We start from the raw sequence: 20,732 nt of genomic DNA, 5'->3' as shown, positions 1-20,732 counted from the left end.
ACATTAAATCTAATTCTTCTACTGCACTGAGAATTCTTACTCAAAATTAGCAGATGGGCTAAGAACTACTGGCCCTGCACAGAATGGACACTGCTGAAAAGTTCATACACAGGACCATTTTTTTTTCTTATGCAATAGATTAAAATAGCTGGGACAGCAGCTCTGAGGGCTGTGGAAAGTGAACAGAAGGCACACAAATATTCACGGGCAGGACTAGGAGAAGGGTGGAGAACATTTATTTATTTATTAGCTTTTATATACCGACATTCATGGGTACATCATACCGGTTTGCAATATTTATTTAATATCTTTTCTATACCGTCGTTAAGCTAGATGCCGTCACAACAGTTCACAATAAGGCACATAACTTCATGTTGCTTAAATGTGTTAAATTATATCAACTAAACAGGTGCCAAATACTGTAACAGTTTCATATTAAATATTAATTGGTGGGTGTGGTGAGTCATGTCTACTTCTATCTATATCAGCTATAAGATACATTAATACTTAAATCTATAGTCTTTTGTTGTTGAAATAAAATAAAAATAAAATACACACAAGTCGAGTAAAATGGTGTGTATGCGTGGGAGTTCTGCTGACCGCAACCTACATTTCCCTGGGTTCTCCTCTCAATTCTCTTTGTGGTATGCTTGCTTAAATAGCCATGTTTTTAAACTTTTCTGAATGTTTTGATGTCTCTTTGCAGTCTGATTTCTAAAGACATGGTGTTCCATATTATAGGTCCTGCTAGGGATAGGGCCCTATCCCTTACTTGGGTTAGTCTTGCTGTTTTTACTGAGGGAATAGTTAGCAGTGCTTTGTTTGCAGATCTCAGGTTTCTGTTAGGGACGTGTACGCAAAGGGCAGTGTTCAGCCATTCTGCCTTTTCGTCGTGTATTAATTTATGTATGGTGCATAGAGTCTTGTATTGTATTCTTTGTTCAATGGATAGCCAGTGTAGTTCAATTAGGGTATCGGTGATATGGTCTCTTTTACTTTTACCAGTTAGAATTCTTGCAGCTGAGTTTTGTAATACCTGTAGTGGTCTTATCGTGGTGTAGGGTAAGCCCAGTAGAAGGGCATTACAGTAGTCAGTGCTTGCAGAAATTATTGCTTGTAATACTGACCGGAAGTCGTTTGTAGTGGTTTAAGTTTTCTAAGAATCATAAGTTTGGCGTATCCTTCCCTTACTTTTAGAGATATATGTTGTTTCATACTTAGTTCCGTAGCAATTATCGTACTTTCTCAGCTAGTTGTATTTTTTGGTTGTTATTGAGTGTGATTGGGTTTTGAATGATGTTTTTAGTTCTGGATGTAGGAATTCTCTTTCTCTCTCTATATATATATATATATATATATTTATATCTGTATCTATCTATATATATATATATATATATATATATATATATAACTGAAGGAGCAAAATACAAAAAACCAGGGTGGTGGAGTGTCTATGGTGACTCTTCCTCCTGTGTACAACAAAATTATTTTTTCAGGTCATGATTATTTTCTTCTTTTGCTGAATATCTGTGGTTATGACCCTTGATATTTAATACTTTTTTCTGCTGTTCACCCTTTAGAGGTCAAAAGAAAATTGGCGAATCAAGCTCATCTTGACAGTAATTTTCAAAGATACTTCTGCTGGTAAAGTAGTACTTTATCTGTAGAAATGATACTTTAGAAAACAGTGCGACTGACAGCACAAAATTATGCATATTTTTACACGCACAGGGAAAGGCATTCCAGGGCGTAAAGAATGGGCAGGGCTAGGACTTACATGCACCAAACAGCAGGTGTAACTGTGTGCATGCAATTATGTCAGAATAATTGTCAAACTGGATAATGCACATAAGTCCATTTTGAAAATTGGTGTAACTTATGTGCATATTTTCCGGCTAACTTGTGTGTGATGTTACAGAATTACCTCCATTGATTATATATATTCAGTGGGGGTTTCAGCTTTCAACAATCTGCCACGTATCACTGTTTGGCGTGAAATGGAAAAAAAAAAAAAAAAGGAAGGGAAACAGGTAGACATTGTTTGGATTACATTCCATCCTTGAACCAGCAGAAAGGGAAACATTTAGGATCTGATTCATGAAGACTTTCCTGCCAATCTGCGTCTATGGGGGAAGGCTTTGATGAACCAGGCCCTTACTGTGAAAGGAGAAAAGCTAAAATCACCAGTGCTCAAAGAAAATCAACAGCCTTTTCCCCCAAGATACAGGGTCAGTAGTCTTATAAGGTCCAACTCCAGCAGACACCTTATAAGTTACTAGCGAGTCAGGTACACTAGAACATGCTTCCCCCTCTCCCACCCAAGACCAGTACATAATATCCTTCTTACTCTTTGAATCATTTGCAATCAGAGCAAATTCTCCCAGAAACTTTATGGTTTTAGATGCTGTAACAGCTTAGGAAAATAAAAATCCTAGCAAGAAATTCTGTAGCAATAGAAACACACAGGAAAAAAAAAATAGACTAATAAAACTGCAAACCATGCATCTTCTTGCCATCTGGTAAAGAAACTAAGTTTTAAATGTATAAAATCCCAAAAACCGCTTGGATATTTAGCATTAGGATCTCATTCAATTCTCTGTCTGCTTTTCATTCTCCAAGTGTTTTACTGCCTTCTCTCTTCTGTTACACTTCTTCCTTTCTCTGCTCTCCCTAGCTTGTTGCTCTCTCTCCATCCCAGAAAATCACTCTCCCTCCATTTATTTTTTTATTTCTATAAAACTTATATTCTGCACCATCCGATTAGTCATCTAGAGTTTAATGCACGGTGAGATTTTATGTACATAAAAAAAAGCAGAGATTGCAACTCTTTCGAGATTTTATGGCACTTAAAAATAATAAAAAATTGAAAGTCAGAGGAAACAGCTTCCTTCCTGCCATGGAAGGATGCCAATGCTGGTACTCGCGCACAAGTCGTCCCTAAACATTCTCCTGTGTGAGGTGTTAAACTGGATCTCACTTTAAGGACTCCACATGCTGCACATTAGTCCTACCTGAGCCTTCACAGCTCTCAGGTACGGTCGTTCCAGGCTGAGAGTCTAGTGAGTCAGATGCAGGAGCCCGGGCCTCACATCCAGTTCCAACATCTGAAGGGGTTTGGGGAAGGACAAAGAACAAAAAATCTTAAACTGTCCGAATTTGCACAATAAAAGCTAATGGCACTGAATTTACTGTGTAAATGCCTTCTGCACAATTGAACATGCTTTTTTTTTTTTTTTTTTTTAAACCTTGCTAGTGGGGAAACCTTTACAAATCATTCACAACTCTGCTCATTTCTTGTTGCAGGTGGCTCTAAAGAACTCCTGTCCAAGTGCAGATACATTTGATCTCAATGCCCAAGATACTCATCTTGATATCACCACTGGTGACATTACAGTTTAACTTGATTAATCACCTAAGTAAAGTAAATCAAGGCGATATACAATTAAAACAAAAATACAATATAAAACAGAAATACAATATCAAATAAAAATCCTAGATAAAAAACAAAATAGAAAATCAATAAAACAGAATTAAAACCAAACCAGTCATAACATAATATAAAATAAAAAAATAAAATCAAGACATTTGAAAGGCTTGTTAAAACAACCCAGATTTCACTTGCTTCCTAAACTTAAGATAATCCTTCTCCAGGAGAGGAATTCCATAAAAGAGGGGCAGACTTAGGAAAAGCTAGATTCCTAGGTGACCTCTAATCTAATCTCTCTAGCAGAGTGTAACCTCAGGAGCTCTTGCTGTGAGAAGTGCAATGGCCAGGAGGACTGATGACGAATCAGAAGGATGGAAAGATAGGGGGCAAACCAAAATGTAATGCTCTGAAAGTTAAACAAAAGATTTTAGGTTTATTTTATATTTTTAGTGCTTTTCTATACCGACATTCATGATACAGATCATATCATATCGGTTTACATGGAACATGGGGAAAACATTAACATAACCAAGGAGAAAGCAAAAGTTACAATAAAACAGGGGTACTCAAACTGGGAAGAAGAGGAGCCAGTGTCAGAGGAAACTTGAAACTAAACAATATCAATACAACAATATTTACAGTAGCGGTAAAAGGGGTGCGATGACTAGAGGGCCTTGGAGTGTGCCTGTAGCTGGGGAGGTCCCAGATTAAGGGAAGGCTTGTTGGAATAGCCAAGTCTCAGTTTTTTTCTGAATGTCAATAAACAGGGCTCTTGTCTGAGGTCAGAGGGCATAGCATTCCAAATGGTTGGCGCCGCTGTCAAGAAGGCTCGCTCTTTGGTGGCTGAGTGGAGTGTGGCTTTGGCTGGAGGGGGTTTCAAATAAATCTAATTCTAGAAATAACTGGAAGCCAGTGGAGATCCTGAAAGAGTGGCGAGACATATTTCCTTTTTGCTGCAGTATTCTGAACAATCTGAAACCTTTTTAGGGAAGACCTTGATGGAGAGGATTAGGGTAGTCTAAACGACTGATGATCAAAGAATGGGTAAGAGTTTAGAGGTCATCGAGATCCAAAAAGGAACGAAGACTTCGGATCAAACACAGGGAATAAAAAGAACTTTGCTCTGCACTAGAAATTTTATGGGAGAAAGAAAGGCTGGAATCAATCAATCTTAACCCCAAACAGTCAAATCTTTAAATAGAACAGGGCATCCAGCTATTGAGGGTAAGGAGAACAGATCAACATCCCTTCCTTTAGAGATCAATGATATTCTGATTTATCTGGATTTACTTAAATTTGTAACTGGAAAGCAATTCAGCGACACTGGTCAGGCAATCACAATCTATTTAAAGATTCACTGGACTTGGTGCCCAAATAGGGTATAATCAACACAACAAAAACAATCGAAACCCAAACTTTGAATAAGGGTCACTAATGGGGAGCAAGGTATAGATTAAACAGTGCAGGAGAAAGAAGGGATCCCCGAGGCACTCGACAAATCAATTTCAGCAAAGTGGAAAATCTGAATCAGCGCGGACCGGATAACGAAGAAACAAAAAAGCAAAAGGTGTCCCTCTCCTTTACTGCCCGGTCAAGCTAACCTCCGCTCTCCTTTTGCCCGCCTGATTATACCTCCTGGTCAGCAGAGCGAGAGAGAGAGAAAAAGCGTGGCAGAAGAAAAGGATGAGGCACAAGGAGGCAGATGAGAAAATGAGAATCAAGGAGAGATAGGGAGGCAGAAGCAATACGTGAAATGAAAAGCTTTACTTTCTGGAGCTGGCGGCATGTTGCTGAGGTCGACTGCTTGCCCGCTGTCCAACGCCTCAATGACTGCGCTGAATTTCTGAAACAAAAAAGGCTGAAGGTGACACCTTTTTATTGGACTAACTTGCTACATTTCTGACTAGTCTGAGACCCGCACTCTCTTCAGCAAGTCAAAGCTAAACAAGAAGGTTAATGCAAAGACTTATGTTGCCCAAATACCACAGGCTGCATTATGATGATGGAGTAAAGTGAAAGAGAGGGGGGGGGGGAAACGTTGTACCACGGCCAACACCGGCCGGTGCGGCTGTCACTCCACAGTACATGGCAACATTGTGCTAAGCTTAAAAGTGCGGCATACTCGTGTAACTACCTTAAAAAGGTTTTTTTTAAAAATAAATTTGCTTTGTGAAAAACAAAAGAAAAAAACAAAAAACTGGTGGGGCATGTCAGACAGACAACTGCTGACTGACTGGCTGAGTACCCCTGAAACTTATCACAGATATGCAAATCAGCTTTCCTGGAACGGTATATACCTTGCCAGTTTTCATATATTCCTTTGCCTTGTCTAGATTTCCTTCTTGCTTGGCTTTCAGGGCTGCTAACTTATACTCCTTTAATCTTGCCACCAGGAGAGATCTGGAATCAGCACTTGCAGAGCCTGCACAGGATAAGTAAAAACCCAAGTTTCAAATAAAGTCCTGAACAAGTTCAGCAATGCCCCTCCTCCTCCAAAAAAAACCAAACTCCATATTCTTTCAATGTTACTAAACTGCTTAAAAGTGCTGCATCCTAATACCAAAATCAACCAATTATGCTTTTTTCAGTTTTAAAAATTCTTTAAAAAGCATCATCAGTCTTGGCCGGTCACCTGGTTCGGGAGCAGCAACGTCACTGCCCTGGCTGGCTTCTGCTTCTCCAGACTCTGCAGTGGCCTCTCCTGGCTTCCCTGCTGCTTCCTCCACTGCCACCACTGGACTCTCAGGCTCAGAGGTGAGCTGGGGCAGTGCAGTGGCGGCAGCAGACTTTCCTGTGGCCACAGGGGTTGGCAGCTCTTCTTCACTAACATTTTTGCCCTTCTTCACCGCAGCCAGCAGGCTTTCTAATGTCTGTTGGAAGAAAAGAGTTTCAATAGGACAGGGGAGTGCTTTTCGACCTTTATCTTGTAAAATAAAATTAAAAACTGAAAAATGCTGCTTGCTTAAGTACTCAACCCCTTCAGACTAGTAATTGGTAGAACCACCTTTTGCTGCAATAACAGCTTTAAATTGGTTGGATAAGTTTCTATCAGCATTGCACAATGTTTGGGAGTGATGTTTACCTATTCTTCCTGGCAGATTTCCCCAGGTTGGTTGGATGACCTTATGGACTGCAATTTTCAAATAGTGCCAAGAATTCTCAAATTGGCTTGAGATCTGGACTTTGACTTGTCCACTGTATAACATTCACCTTTTTGTTGTTCAGCCACTCCTGTGTTCCTTTGGCCTTGTGTTTTGGATCATTTTCCTGCTGAAAGATGAACTTTATCCTGAGTCTTAGTTTTTTTAGCAGACTGAAGCAGGTTGTCTTGCAGTATCTCCCTGTATGTTGCACCATCCATCCGTCCTTTGATTTTAACAAGATACCCAGTCCCTGCTGAGGAAAAGCATCCCCACAACATGATGCTGCCACCCCCACACTTTACTGCTGGGATGGTGTTTGCTGAGGGACGGGCAGTGTTCAGTTTGCACCACACATAGCATTTTGAATTTTGGCCAAAAGTTCCATTTTCGTCTCATCTGATCACAAAACCTTATTCCACATTTTAGCTGGGTCACTCTGATGCTTTCTAGCAAACTCCAGACATGCTTTGATGTGGTTTTTCGTCAGAAATGGTTTCTTTCTAGCCACCCTCCCATGTAGTCCAATTGAATGCAGAGCTCTTGATATGAGTGACTGGTGCACCTCCACGCCAGTCTCAGCCACTGAACTCTGTAGCTCCTTCAAAGTGACTGTTGGCCTCTCTGTGGCTTCCCTCACAAGTCTCTTTCTTGCTCTGATGCTGAGTTTTGGAGGACGGCCTTGTCTAGGCAGTGTCTAGGTTGTATGATGCTGCTTCCGTTTCTTCACAATTGATCCAACAGTGCTCACTGGGATATCCAAGTACTTGGAACCTTTTCCTATTTTGTGCATGCCTATAACTTTATCTTTAATTTCTTTAGAATGCCATTTGGTCTTCATTTTCACAGCTTTCCTTCAAATTCACAGACTGACCAATGGTACTGGAATTAGGGAATCTTTTATCCAGAAAAGCTGACCTTTTATAACGATTCACAGGCAGAGACTAATTTTAAGTCAATTGTTAGGGCAATGACTTTCATCTGTGTAAACTTGGAGCTTCCACAGCACAGAGGCTGGTTTCTTATGCAAGTAGCATTTTTCAGTTTTTAATTTTATTTTACAAAATATTCAGAGAAATAATGAATTGTGACTTTGAAAATGTACTTTAAGAGCATACTGGTTTGCAATATACATATTGTCTGGAACCATTTGTGTAAATGTCATTTGTAATCCACACAAATCTGCTGACCTTTAACAGGATCTAATACTTTTGCAAGCCACTATATGTTTATGTATGTTTCTTTTTGGTGCAAGAAAAAGTTTCAACATAAAGAACACCTATGTTTATAACCTTAAACCTTGCTCGAACCTGGCAGCTGCCTAAACTATTAGTAATAGAGGGGAAAAAAAAACAGTGCAAGAAGCGACAGTAATGCCTAAGCAATGCTACTGTAGCATTTCCTTTGAAGTGGCTGAAGAGAGGGGCCATGTGCATCCTGCATCTGACACAGATACCTAGCCTGGGGCTCAGCCACTACCTGTGTCTTTTTCATACCATCAAACTGTTAAAATAGATCAGGAGCTGATTACACCTGAAAAGTTGAAAGAGAGAAGTTTTACATATATGAAGATTATTGAGACTGCTCATTGCTGAAGTGATTCACTAAGTCACAGAGGCTGGGCATCATTGGTATGAGATATAAATGCAGGTCTTTATAAAGGATAATTACATACTTCATATATATACCCAGGACCAGACTTCCCAATAAACAAAATAGGCAATCCCTGCCACTGAAAGTCCCTCTGGCTCCTCCTGTGAGGCAAGTCACTATATTAGGATGGTTGAAGGATGCAGAGAGGGGAATCTAACCCACCTCCTTGTCCATGCCTAGGGGGCTGCCAGAGGGTTAACATCTCGTATTTTTCGCTCCATAAGACGCACCTGACCATAAGACGCACCTAGGATTCAGAGGGGGAAAATTTAAAAAAAAAAATTGTGCTAAACCGGCTCTGCGTCTGGGCGTCTTATGGAGCAAATTAGGGGAGTGCATAGTTTTTTTTTTTCTCCCCATTTTGTTTTCGGGTCTGGGGAGGGCCATTTCGGTCCACTCCCCAGATCAGAAATTTTTCTTTCTGTGGGAACCCCCAAAACCCCCCCCCCATCCCAACCCTTTAAATTAACAACCTCCACCCCCCTGACCCCCCCAAGACCTGCCGAATTAATTTCCTGCAACCCCCCACCCTCCTGACCCCCCCAAGACCTGCCGAATTAATTTCCTGCAACCCCCCACCCTCCTGACCCCCCCAAGACCTGCCAAACGTCCCTGGTGGTCCAGCGGGGGTCCAGGAGCGGTCCGGGAACGATCTCCTGGGCGTGAGCCGTCGGCTGCCAGTAAACAAAATGGCGCCGACGGCCCTATGCCCTCACTATGTCACTGAGACCGACCGCTGCTATTGGTCGGTCTCAGTGACATAGTGAGGGCATAGGGCCGTCGGCGCCATTTTGTTTACTGGCAGCCGACGGCCCTATGCCCTCACTATGTCACTGAGACCGATTGCTGCTATTGGTCGGTCTCAGTGACATAGTGAGGGCATAGGGCCGTCGGCTGCCAGTAAACAAAATGGCGCCGACGGCCCTATGCCCTCACTATGTCACTGAGACCGACCAATAGCAGCGGTCGGTCTCAGTGACATAGTGAGGGCATAGGGCCGTCGGCGCCATTTGGTTTACTGGCAGCCGACGGCCCACGCCCAGGAGATCATTCCCGGACCCCCGCTGGACCACCAGAGACGTTTGGCAGGTCTTGGGGGGGTCAGGAGGGTGGGGGGTTGTAGGAAATTAAGTCGGCAGGTCTTGGGGGAGTGTGTTTGTTAGATTTTTGTTTGGTTTTTTTTTTATATTCGCTCCATAAGACGCACATACATTTTCCCCCCACCTTTGGGGGAAAAAAAGTGCGTCTTATGGAGCGAAAAATACGGTATATGCTTGTTCTTCAGAGGGCATGAAGCCTTGCCAATGAACCCCATCCTGCTTCTCTGAACGAGAAAGTGAAACTGATATAATATGCTTACGGTAAGTGGAATCACAGTATCCCTCTGTCTGTTGGTGCTCTCCCGACACTGGCCACCAGGGGGGAGCGCTGTCAGTACTGCAATGCACATACTGATGGTTGAGCGCTTGCTGCTCCCTGCTAATGCACATACTATGCACAGAGCGAGCAGGGCCAGAAACTACAGCTGAAGGTCAGAGAGATGCGGTATGGGCAGCAAGAACAGAAGAGGATGCCTGCCACTGGACAAGTACAAGGGGGAAAGGGCAGGGGAAGAAGGGAAGAGAACTGGTGTGGAGCACAGGAAGCAAGATCCTCCGGTGCATTTTTATCAAGTCACTGCTAGAACAAACTATATTCCTAAAACCCTCTGGAAGTCTTCTCAGGGGTGAAATAAAATGTTTAGACCAAGTGTTTGTCTCTCAGGTGAACAATATATGTTGTTAAGTAAAGGAAGTGGAATTTGATATAAGCCCGAAGACCACCAAACTATGACCCAAAAGCAGTCTTAAATATCTCAGAAATAAAATGCTCGTAAGTCACACAGGTCTCTATTGGAAGGGAGAAGGCTGCTCTTCTCCTTTCTGGCAGGTCACATGCTGCACCAAGAGAGGCTTTTCAGCAGCCGAACACAGGGCATTGGGAGCCCACAAAAATGTCAGAAGAGTCTGCTCCTAGCTTTTGAAAAATAAACATGTTCACGAGCCTGCTCTTCCAGTGGGAAGAGCCGTACCTCAGCTGAAGTGAGGTCAGGCAATGACAGTGCAAACATTACCAGCGAGGTGACAGACCTGACAGATCACAGGGAGGGAGGAAGGAGCAAACACTGATTCACTGACCATGTGTACACAACAGGTACCTCAGGATCCTTATGCAACCTACATTTTTGGCAGAGTTGGGCCAAACTATTTAGAAATAACTATCTGCCTTCTAAGTGGGTGTGGTCTGTGAGGTTTTTGGCCAGCTTCAATTTCTGATTCATATACCACAATTAAAGCAGTCTGGCTGCTGTGTTCAGCCACTTGGATAGGTAGAAATAAAGGTCAACAGATTGGCTTTGATACCTCTTTACTGGACTAACTTAATACATTTGTGATTGGCTTTTGAGAGAGCTCCGATTTGTTTAACAATACAAAAAGGAGGCCTATTTTAAACCATAACTCATGCCCACTAGGACTGTGGATGGTAATTTGTAAATATTTTGTCTACATCAAACTTTCAGCAGCAACAGATAACAGTGGCACAATATACAGGCAATTGTCAGCTTTGATGTTATGGTGCTTTGTGTGTCTTGGTGGTGCAAGTTATATGTTTTATTATACTCCATTTCAGGACAGTCCCGACTGGGGCAAGGGGTGCTATTACTGAGTCATGGCTCAAAGACTCAGACTATTATACTAAACCAATTACCCACAAACCTGTATGATATCTATTCCATCCTTAGACCCAAAAAAAAGAGGAGGTCTCTTGCTCACTGCAAAGAAGAGCCTCAGACTCACCCTCCAAACCATCTCCTCCCCTCACAAATTAGAAATTGGCCTCTTCAAATCTCCCAACCTACAAATCTGCCTAATCTACGCTCCCCCTGGTCTCCTTGACCTCAATCCATCCCTCCTGATTGAATACATTACTAAAAACAGACATAAACCAACCTATCATCATCCTTGGAGACTTTAACCTCCATGTTGACTCTTCCTCTCTCACCCTCCTGCGACTCCTTCCTAGCCTCACTGAATGCCTTAGGCTACAAACAGCTAATCTCCAGCCCCACACACAAGGCGGGCCACACCCTGGACCTCATTTTTGTAAACGATTTGATCCAAACGCTCCCTCCCTCATGCACTCCCGTCCCTTGGCCCGATCATTTCCGCATCGAAACGATCTGCACCATAAAAAAGACACGCCCCCCCCCCCCCCCCAAGAAAATCATCCACGTCCGCAAACCTTGCAAAACAGAAGACCTCATAGAAGCCCTCTCTAATGAACTCCCCAAGCTAGATCTGACCGACTCAGAGTCAGCTCTATTATCATGGCACCAGCTCACTGACAGTTGCCAATGCAGTCTGCCCCATACAATCTCGAGAAATCAACCCTTCAAAAAACAAAACATAACCCTTGGTACACACCTGAGCTCAAAACTATGAAACATCAACTAAGAAAACTAGAAAACTCCTGGCGTAAGGATCCATCATCTCCCCAGTTGGCAAGGTTCAGATCCTTCCTAAGCAACTAAAAGAGGCCATAGACAAAGCAAAAAGAGATTTTTATGCCCAAAAAATACATCAATTCCAATTCAACCCCCAAGTCCTATTCGAATATGTTTCAAATCTAACTAAAACCACCCCCACTACTACCACTGATACCGTTGACTGCAAATGCGACGACCTCGCACAATATTTCCATAATAAGATAGTAAAAATCATGTCTCTCTTCTCCTCCACACCCACTCCCCCCATCCCCCCCCATGACCCAAGCAACGAATATGTCAGCTTCCCCTTACTCCCACTCGAAAACACCGTCTGCACAAACACCAGCCGTCCTCAAAACTTTTGAGCCCACCACAGTATTAGAAGTTGAATCCATTCTTAAGAAAATTAGACCCTGAACACATCCATCAGACTCTATTCCTGTCAAAATCCTCCTCACTATCCCCAATATTATCGCCAAACCATTATCTCAAATCATGAACAAATCCATCACACTTGGTACAGTTCCTAACCAACTTAAACAAGCCATTATTAAACCCATCCTAAAAAAAAAAAAACCTCCCTTGATCCAGCAGACCCCTCTAATTTCACCCCATCTCCAACCTCCCCTTCATTTCTAAAATCCTAGAAAAAATAATCAACCGCCAGCTCACTGACTACTTAGACGAACATCACATCCTCTTCCCCTCCCAACATGGCTTTCGCAAACACCTGAGCACTGAAACCCTCCTCATCTCCCTCTCCGATCACATTCTAAGAGCCCTCGATAAAGGTCAACCACATATTCTGGTCCTCCTAGATAACTCTTCAGTATTTGACAGTCAATCACCACACCCTTATAGAACGCCTTAAAGAAATTGGCATCTCAGACAACTCTCTTCTCTGGTTACAATCGTACCTAAGCAACAGACAATATAAAGTAAAAATTGGAAACAGTGAATCGAAACCCATCAATCTGACACAAGGCGTCCCTCAAGGTTCCTCCCTGTCATCCCCTCTCTTTAATATTTACCTTCTTCCTCTATGCAACCTCCTTTCCAAACTTGGCCTTCCTCACTTTATATACGCCGATGACATACAGATCCTTATTCCCATAACGGACACCTTATCCAATGCCATAAAAATTTGGGAATCAGCACTAACTGCTATCAGTTCCCTGCTCACAGACATCTCACTGGCTCTCAATACTGCCAAAACTGAGATACTAATCATCTCCCCACTCCAGACCATCCTGTCTCCACCCCAGCACAATACATTACACTCCTCAATCACCTTTTCTCAACATGTCCGTAACCTCGGGGTCACCTTAGACAATCAACTCAGTCTAAAAAAGTTCATTAATTTCACACTAAAAGATGGATTCTTCAAGCTCCGTACTCTAAAGAGACTAAAAACCACTTCTGCATCTTAATGACTTTCGTACAATCCTCCAATCTACCATCTTATCCAAAATAGACTACTGCAATGCCATACTCATTGGCCTACCCAAAAATGCAATACAACCGCTTCAGATACTCCAAAATGTGGCAGCCCGCATCCTCACCAATACACACAAAAATGATCACATCACCCCAGTCCTCAAGGAGCTGCATTGGCTACCTGTCACCTACCGTATAACATATAAAGCCCTCGCCATCATCCACAAATCCTTGCACAATGAAAATATAAACTGGTTCAATGAGCACCTCTTTTTCTGCTCCTCCTCCAGACCTACCAGAAAACAGCATATGGCAACCCTACATACTCCCTCACCCAAACATACAAAACTTATGATCACTAAGACCCGCGTCTTTTCCATTGCTAGTCCCCACCTTTGGAACTCCATGCCCGCCAGTCTTCGTCTTGAAATATGCCCAAAAAAATGTAAGCAGAACCTCAAGACTTGGCTATGTAACAAGCATACTCCTGCTGATTTCCATGCCCCCCCCCCCCCCTCAGGACAGCTGCCTCTAGCTTTCCCTACCACCAGGCAGCTACTACGTACCCCCTCAAAGTTCCCCCTGCTCTCCTCCAAATTTACAGGTAAACCCTGTCAATATAGTCATTCCTTTCCTCTCTATATATATTCCCTTCCTCTGTATATAAGTTTCTTACTCAATATTTTATGGACCATAATTGATTATGATTACTGTTTGAGTATTATATTTGTAGTTACTGTTGTTGGATTGAACCTTATACGCCCCTTACTCCTACCTACAATTTCTCATGTTCTTGTTCTATGTAAAGCCTGTTGCGATATTGTGTTCAAATGTAAACCGATGGGATGTTCCCAACGACCGTCGATATATAAAAATATACTGTAGCATTCCTCAGACTCCAGCCACCACCTTGTAGCATTCCTCAGACTCCAGCCACCACCTTGTAGCACCTGAAGATCCTCAGATATGATCACTCAGAGTTCTCTTTCCTGGTCGGTGGACAACAGAATCTCATCTTCCTTATAAATGTACTACTCTCTTGCATTCATGATTCTGCACTATTTTGCCTCCCTTTTTTTTTTTTTTTACTTTATTTCCATCATATTATTAAACAAAATTCCAAGAAATCTTGTTGAGAAAAGTGTATAATAGTATCATAAAATATAACAAAAATAGATAAGAAATTACACAAAAATCCACAACCTGGTAGAGGGGAGGGCCACTAATCAAAGAAATAAAGCAAGAAGAATGGGATAGCTCACTGATTGCCAAGCTCTCCATCTCTTAGATCACTTCTCATCCTTCCTGCTCCCTCAGGTGTCTGCTCTGTTGCAAATCTTAGTGACAGAATGAATGGTTTGACAGCTCTTATTAAGCCATATGTAGCTCTTTATGTTCAATAGATCAAAAACTATTATATTAGTAATTCCATTTTTCAAATAATCCAAGGAACATGCAGTAGAGCCTTCTCCTATGTAGGGCTGTCCCTGTGGAACGCATTACCAAACGACTTGTGAAATGAATCTGAATATTTACAATTCAGAAAGCAGTTCAAAGCAAAGTTATTTCATACATGTAAAAGCTACAACTTTATTTTTATCTTCTGATTATTGGAAGACAATTTTAAAATGTTTGAATGGATTGTATTTTGATGTATTCTTTGTCTGTTTATATATTTTGTTTGTGGAATTATTATGTACATTGAACAGCATCATTGGATATCGTGGAATGCAAGAAGTTTGAAATAAAATAAATAAAAAGAAATGTTTCCCACTAACTCCTCTGCAATATAGCTCAAGAAAATACTGAACAGAACCCTCCCCCCCCCTCCCCCCAGACAGACACAGACACATACCGGTCCCTGAGGCACTCCACTCATCACCTTTCTTTCCTTAGAGTGAATTCTATTTACCACCACACACACTGCTGTGAAGCCCTCAACTTCCTTCTAATTCAGGCCCCCATCTTGGGGCCCACCCCTGTATTGTTCTATTTATTTATGAGCTTCCTATATGGGACAATATCAAAACTTGCTGAAATCCAAGCATACCACCATCCAGTACACTCCCCTGACCTTATTCTCTTGCCACCAAATCAAAGAAATTGATCAGATTTGTTTGATAAGATCTCCCTCTCGAAAAAAAACCAAAAACATGTTGCCTTGGATCTAACACATCGGAAAAGCTTCCATCATATAGATCCCAATGTCACAAAAAGACATCCTGAGCACTGTATGCTATTCTCCATTCGCAGTAAGAGGAGATGCAAAAATGTAATTTTAATAGGTAAACAGATAAAGCGCCATGGGTCATGCTAACTTGTTTCCATGGGCACAGAGTAAGGCTCTCTCTTATGCATAATATGCTTTCCTTCAATGCAGGGGGGGTAGGGATGGGGTTTCTCCTATAATTACTTAATCTTAATGGTTTAATTAATTATGTAAAAAGGGTGCACAGAATACATGGTGCTTTTACCACATAAGTTACACGATGTCAAGCTTCCTGTCTCCAGTGAGCTTACAATCCAAGCAAGGGCATATGGAGTCACGCAGTGAACAGTGCAGGAAGGCACCTGGTCCTCTTCCAATGTTCACTGGTCTTATTAATCAAGGACCTAGAGTACATTAACAATGCAAATCTGTCTTTATTTTACTGGCTGAGGCTCTCTTTGGCATTCTTTAGTAATTGGTGCTCACCGATTTTTTTTAAGTCTATAGCGAAACGAGTCACGTTCTTCTCATTCTTGAATGTTGGGGAGCTCTCACTTACCTTTAAGCCTCGCTCATACCGTCTTGCCTTGGAGCTTTCGCCTGCCTGCTTCGCATTACCAATCGCCGTCTTGTAGTTACTGATCCGATCTTCTATCGTCTTCTGCATCGGACTCGAAGCAGCAGGAGACCCTGCAGCCTTAAAACAAAACAAAGAAAAACAGAGGAGAAAGGCTATCGTCCTGGTCTGACTTGGTAAAAAGAGCGGTAAAGAAAAAAAAAGCAAGGGTGAAAAAAAAAGGTGCCTTTGAGACGGGGGTTCCTTGTGCTCTTACTTCACTCCTCTGAGCTGCAAATCCTATAAAAGCAGTGAGTGGAGAAGCAACGGCAGAAAAATGTGGTTAGTGACCAGATGGGCTGAACAGTAAGGTCTTTGAGTTAAGTTCCCAGAAGAGGGATGAGAGGAAGGGAGGAGCAGGCCCATTTCTTAAACCATGCTCTCTATTTTATTAACACCACACTTTCTCTCAAGGAGTCTACCCAGAATGAGATAATTTACTGCCCATATTTAGCACTCTCTGGATAAGTCTGGTCATGCCACGCAGCAGTCCTAAAGTTAGCCAGATAAACTTATCAGGATAACTGATTTACCTGGGTATATTCAGTGATGGAAGCCACACTGCTGAATAGCCTAAGTAATCTGGATGTCTTCAGGAGTGCCTTGCAGCACAACCAGAAGTATCTAGATATCGCCGAGTATCAGTGTTACCCAGATTAAACTGTCTGCTTAAGTCAGCCCTACCCCACAATGCCCCCAATTTATCTGGATACGATTTTTTAGCAGGATAAATGAACGGCGGTGAATTTGCAAGAATTTCAAATCCTGTAGTTTGTCTGGCTAAGTCAGAACTTAGCCGGACAAACCAATATGAATATGAACTTCATACTGTACAGACATCCTGAAAGAAGATTTTTTTAAGCCAGTAAAATGTACCTAATTATTTACATAAAGTCCATAACTACTACAAAGTTAGCCTGAAAACACTCTTCCATACTAATGGGTCAATTTTGGAATGGCTTTGGTGCTCAGACAATCAGGAGCCTAAATCGACTCCTCTGAAGGCGGACTAGGGCAGAGGATCTAAGTTTAGACTTGTAATTTTACTGGGCACCTAAATTAAGGACCCTAAATTGTGGGCCGGTACAGAGGCAGAGTTAGGGAGGAGAAAAAAAAAAAACGTTGGGTGCTCAGCACTGATTTTCAGCACCTAGCTTAGGGCCTGATTAAAAAAAACAAACCAAAAACAAAAAACTTAATAATCATAAACCAAAATAAGTGGGGAGGAATCTTAGGCATCTAAATCTAGGCAAATAAACTGCAAGGCTAAAGTCAGGAGTCGAGTGTGTTTTCAACGTTGATCCCCCAAGTCCTGGAATCAGCCAGCCAGCCAAGCTCCATTCAGCAGAATCCGTGTTTGTGTCTCAGACGCAGCGTAGCCCCTGGCTTAGCACGGCACATTACACTTATTTACTTCGGTCTATGACAAGATTAGCTTACATGAAACCCTCGATACCACCATTCATCTCCGCAATTCACAAACTGAAACTGCGCTTGTGCGGCTGAATTCACCGCGTGATCTTTAAACCAGTTTGCAGCTCTGGGTTTGGGCAGGTCTCTCTCTCCCATCTACATTAAACAGTGATCCACTATCTGGATTGTGCTGGTGCTCACAAGGCAGCAGTAACAAAAGAAGGGCTTCTCTGCTCTCTGTGGGACATTCCTGTAGATTTTACTTTGATTTTTCTCTCTGAAAAAAAGATTTACTACGCTAATGCTTCCTTAAAGCAGACGAGCTGCTCAGAATATTAACCTGCCTTTATTTCAGCTCTCATCTTTCCTCGTTTTGGTCTTAGTCAAGGGTCCCTCCGGTTTTTTGGGGCTTTTTGCCCTAGCACATTTTGGGCCAGATATACTGCAGTACATTCAGAAAGTATTCAGACCCCTTCCCCTTTTTCCACATTTTGTTACATTACAGCCTTATTCTAAAATAGAAAATATGCATTTTTTCCCCTTCTCAATCTGCACACAATACCCCCATCGCATGCATCAGGACCGCAGTAAGAGAGCTCCAGATGTTTCCAGCACATCAGCAGCCTTTAAAGAAAATGAAGAGGATCACACTCCAGCTTCCTGCAGGAGCACAGCTGGGCACAGGACGACTGCTGTTAGAAAGGGATAAGCTGCTTCCTGGGGCAAGTGGCTTTGCTCTACTGGCAGGGAGTCTAGAAATGCAATGCCTCACACAGTAACCAGCATCAATATTTAGAAAAGCCCAAAGAAAGCAGCTCTCCATTGTCCCTACTCATCAATTACGTATAACTCTGAAAATTACCATAATTAAGCAACCGGAAATAAGAGGATTCAGCCAGCTGGGAAATTAGCTACATTTTCCCTATGCAGCCTCTGTACAACCCAAATAGAACTGCTATCCAAGTCAGTCCCTGCTAACTTGCTAGCTACTCTGTTAATCAGGAGATCAAAATCAAATACTCATGAGATATATTTGTATACATTGCCTTCAACAATCAAGCTAATGTATGCAAATCTCTCATGCATATTTATTAGGGATCTCCTGAAAACCAGAATGGGCTAGGAGGGTCTCTGGGACAGGCTTGAAAAATCGCTGGGTTACCCAAAATCCTTTATAAGAGATGTCAATAAATCTTTAATTAAATAAGCTGTTTGGTATAAAGAACCTAGCAGCAGTATAATGCAGAATGTGACTGCTCTTTGTGATGGCAGAAGAGAATAGGACTGGTGCAGAGAGAAAGCAGCAATGTCACTTCTGCACAATTAACTTTTATGACAAATCTTTTTCACAGCTATGCTTTTATTTTTTTGGACCCAGCAGTTTCCTTTCACTCCTCTCAACTTCAGCTGAAATGAAACTGGATGATATTAGGTTATAGATTCCCCCTCCTGGAACCCTGAATCCAGCCACAGGGTACCATCTTAAGCAATGACCATAAATCCCCAGGGACTTCTGCACAGCACTTGCCACCAGGTCAGCCCTAAGAACTAGGGGGCCTGTGATGCTCTCATACTTTTATATTGGTTGAAAATGAAGACAAAAAAGGCAATTCTTCCCGTGCAGCTGGCCCTAACTCTGCATTCAGACCATCCTACGATCACATACAATATTCACGTTACACAGTCCTGAATGGATCAGAACCTGTACAGAGGATGAAGAGAAGCTGAAATCAAGTGGGCTGTGGAAGAGCACCAGCAACATAATTATTCATCCAAATATTTTCCATTTTTAAGATTTCATGCAACACACTAACAATGCGTTTAAACAGGATGGGAGTTGCTTGGTTTGGCAGATGGCACTAGCAACATACCTGGTCTCTCCCTCAAGTGCAACATGGCAAGCAAATAAATTGGCATGCTCAACGCCAGCAGGACTTATGTTTGGTCAACACAGAAACTTGAAAAAAAAAAATGCTAAATTTGATTATATAGTTTTGATGCTCTGGCCTTCATCCAACATATACTATTGCAGCCCAAGCAGATGGCAGCTCTCCTTTCAAACACCACTCTGCAACTGCATGGGGACCAAGCAAGTATGGAAGGGGCAGACAGTCAAATCTATTTTGAACAAAATAAGGAGGCGCACCCCTTTAAGTAAGGATTACGGCTATAATGTAAGAAGCCTCAAACGTTTACATAGCCTGTCTCCTTTCCATCAAAAAAAAAAAAAAAAAGCAGAACTCAGCTTTTCGTAAATGATGTGAGAATTTTAAGATGCTTCTGCAAACATTTAGTGGTAAATATACCTGCAGTTGGGATTCTTCATGCGCCACTGGTGAGGTGAGTAGTTTCTCTTCAACAGTGACAGGCATTACTGTGGATACAGTTTCGGAATGGTTTCCTTCCTCCTCCTCATCCTCACCCACAACTTCCTGTAGCTCTGCCTAGTATATCAGTAGAATAATTTCAGTATCATGCATAACAGTGCTATGAGCTTCTTTCATGCAATATCACTTTTCGGCTTTTATTCTATTATGGTTTTTGGGGGTTTTTTTTTTACAAATATTTTCACTATGTTGTGTATCTTGTTAGTTGATTACAAGGTTTAATGTTTGATTTTATTATGTATTTTTATTGTATATTGTATTTTGTATTTTCTTGTTGCTCTTATGGGGTAATTTTCTTTTTTCTATATTTTTGAAAAATAAATAGAAGCATACCTTGCACAGAAAAGGCAATCAAATATAAATAAAAGGAAAAATTTCAAATTGCAACAATAATTGCCCTATACAAACCACAATAAATGAGGAGAGCGCCAAGAAAAAAGGGAGAAATACAGAAAAAAGGAAAAAGGTAAATCTGTTCCAGGAAAAGAACTCAGTATATAAACAGGAACCCCCCCACAATAGTGCCCTCATTTACATAACAATCTAAGCAGTGGAAGAACCATCCCAGGAACTTGTGGAGTCAATAAGGCAACAAAGCTGAGAAGGCTCAAAGAAAAACTCAGTGGAAAAGGAAACTTAACATTTACATGGAAAAAGTAAAAATCGGGTCCCCAAAGTAACAACCTCCTGCTTCATTACCAAAAATGTGTTCCTACGTTCCTGCGTAGTGCTGTAAGAAGTCCAGAAATGTTCAAAGTTTTTCTTTATGGATTGTAAATTGGTTCTCGCCTGCTAATTTTTGTTCTTGTAGTACCACAGATTAGTCCAGACTCCTGGGTTTTGCCTCCCTGCCAGCAGATGGAGACAGAGCAAGTTTCTCCGACACTGCTACTTAACACCCAGTGGACCACCTGCAGTCCCTCG

At 41.9% G+C, this 20,732-nt stretch overlaps 1 protein-coding gene across 2 annotated transcripts in view; it reads right to left on the bottom strand.

The window, feature by feature from the left end:
• The window catches only part of CC2D1B (coiled-coil and C2 domain containing 1B), a 117,240-nt gene that overhangs the window by 62,600 nt on the left and 33,908 nt on the right, over positions 1-20,732 (bottom strand). For both annotated transcript variants that reach the window (XM_029617541.1, XM_029617543.1), the window contains exons 5-10: positions 19,728-19,865; positions 15,952-16,089; positions 6,060-6,297; positions 5,725-5,849; positions 5,195-5,270; positions 3,012-3,104 (exon numbers count right to left, since the gene is read on the bottom strand). In XM_029617541.1, coding sequence (XP_029473401.1) covers positions 3,012-3,104; positions 5,195-5,270; positions 5,725-5,849; positions 6,060-6,297; positions 15,952-16,089; positions 19,728-19,865 — 808 coding nt within the window. The remainder of the gene's footprint in view (positions 1-3,011; positions 3,105-5,194; positions 5,271-5,724; positions 5,850-6,059; positions 6,298-15,951; positions 16,090-19,727; positions 19,866-20,732) is intronic.

The sequence above is a fragment of the Rhinatrema bivittatum genome, chromosome 10 (assembly GCF_901001135.1).
Source record: "Rhinatrema bivittatum chromosome 10, aRhiBiv1.1, whole genome shotgun sequence".
Taxonomy (NCBI): Eukaryota; Metazoa; Chordata; class Amphibia; order Gymnophiona; family Rhinatrematidae; genus Rhinatrema; species Rhinatrema bivittatum.
Note: the sequence above shows the minus strand (reverse complement) of the source record. Positions and strands in the feature narration are given on the sequence as shown.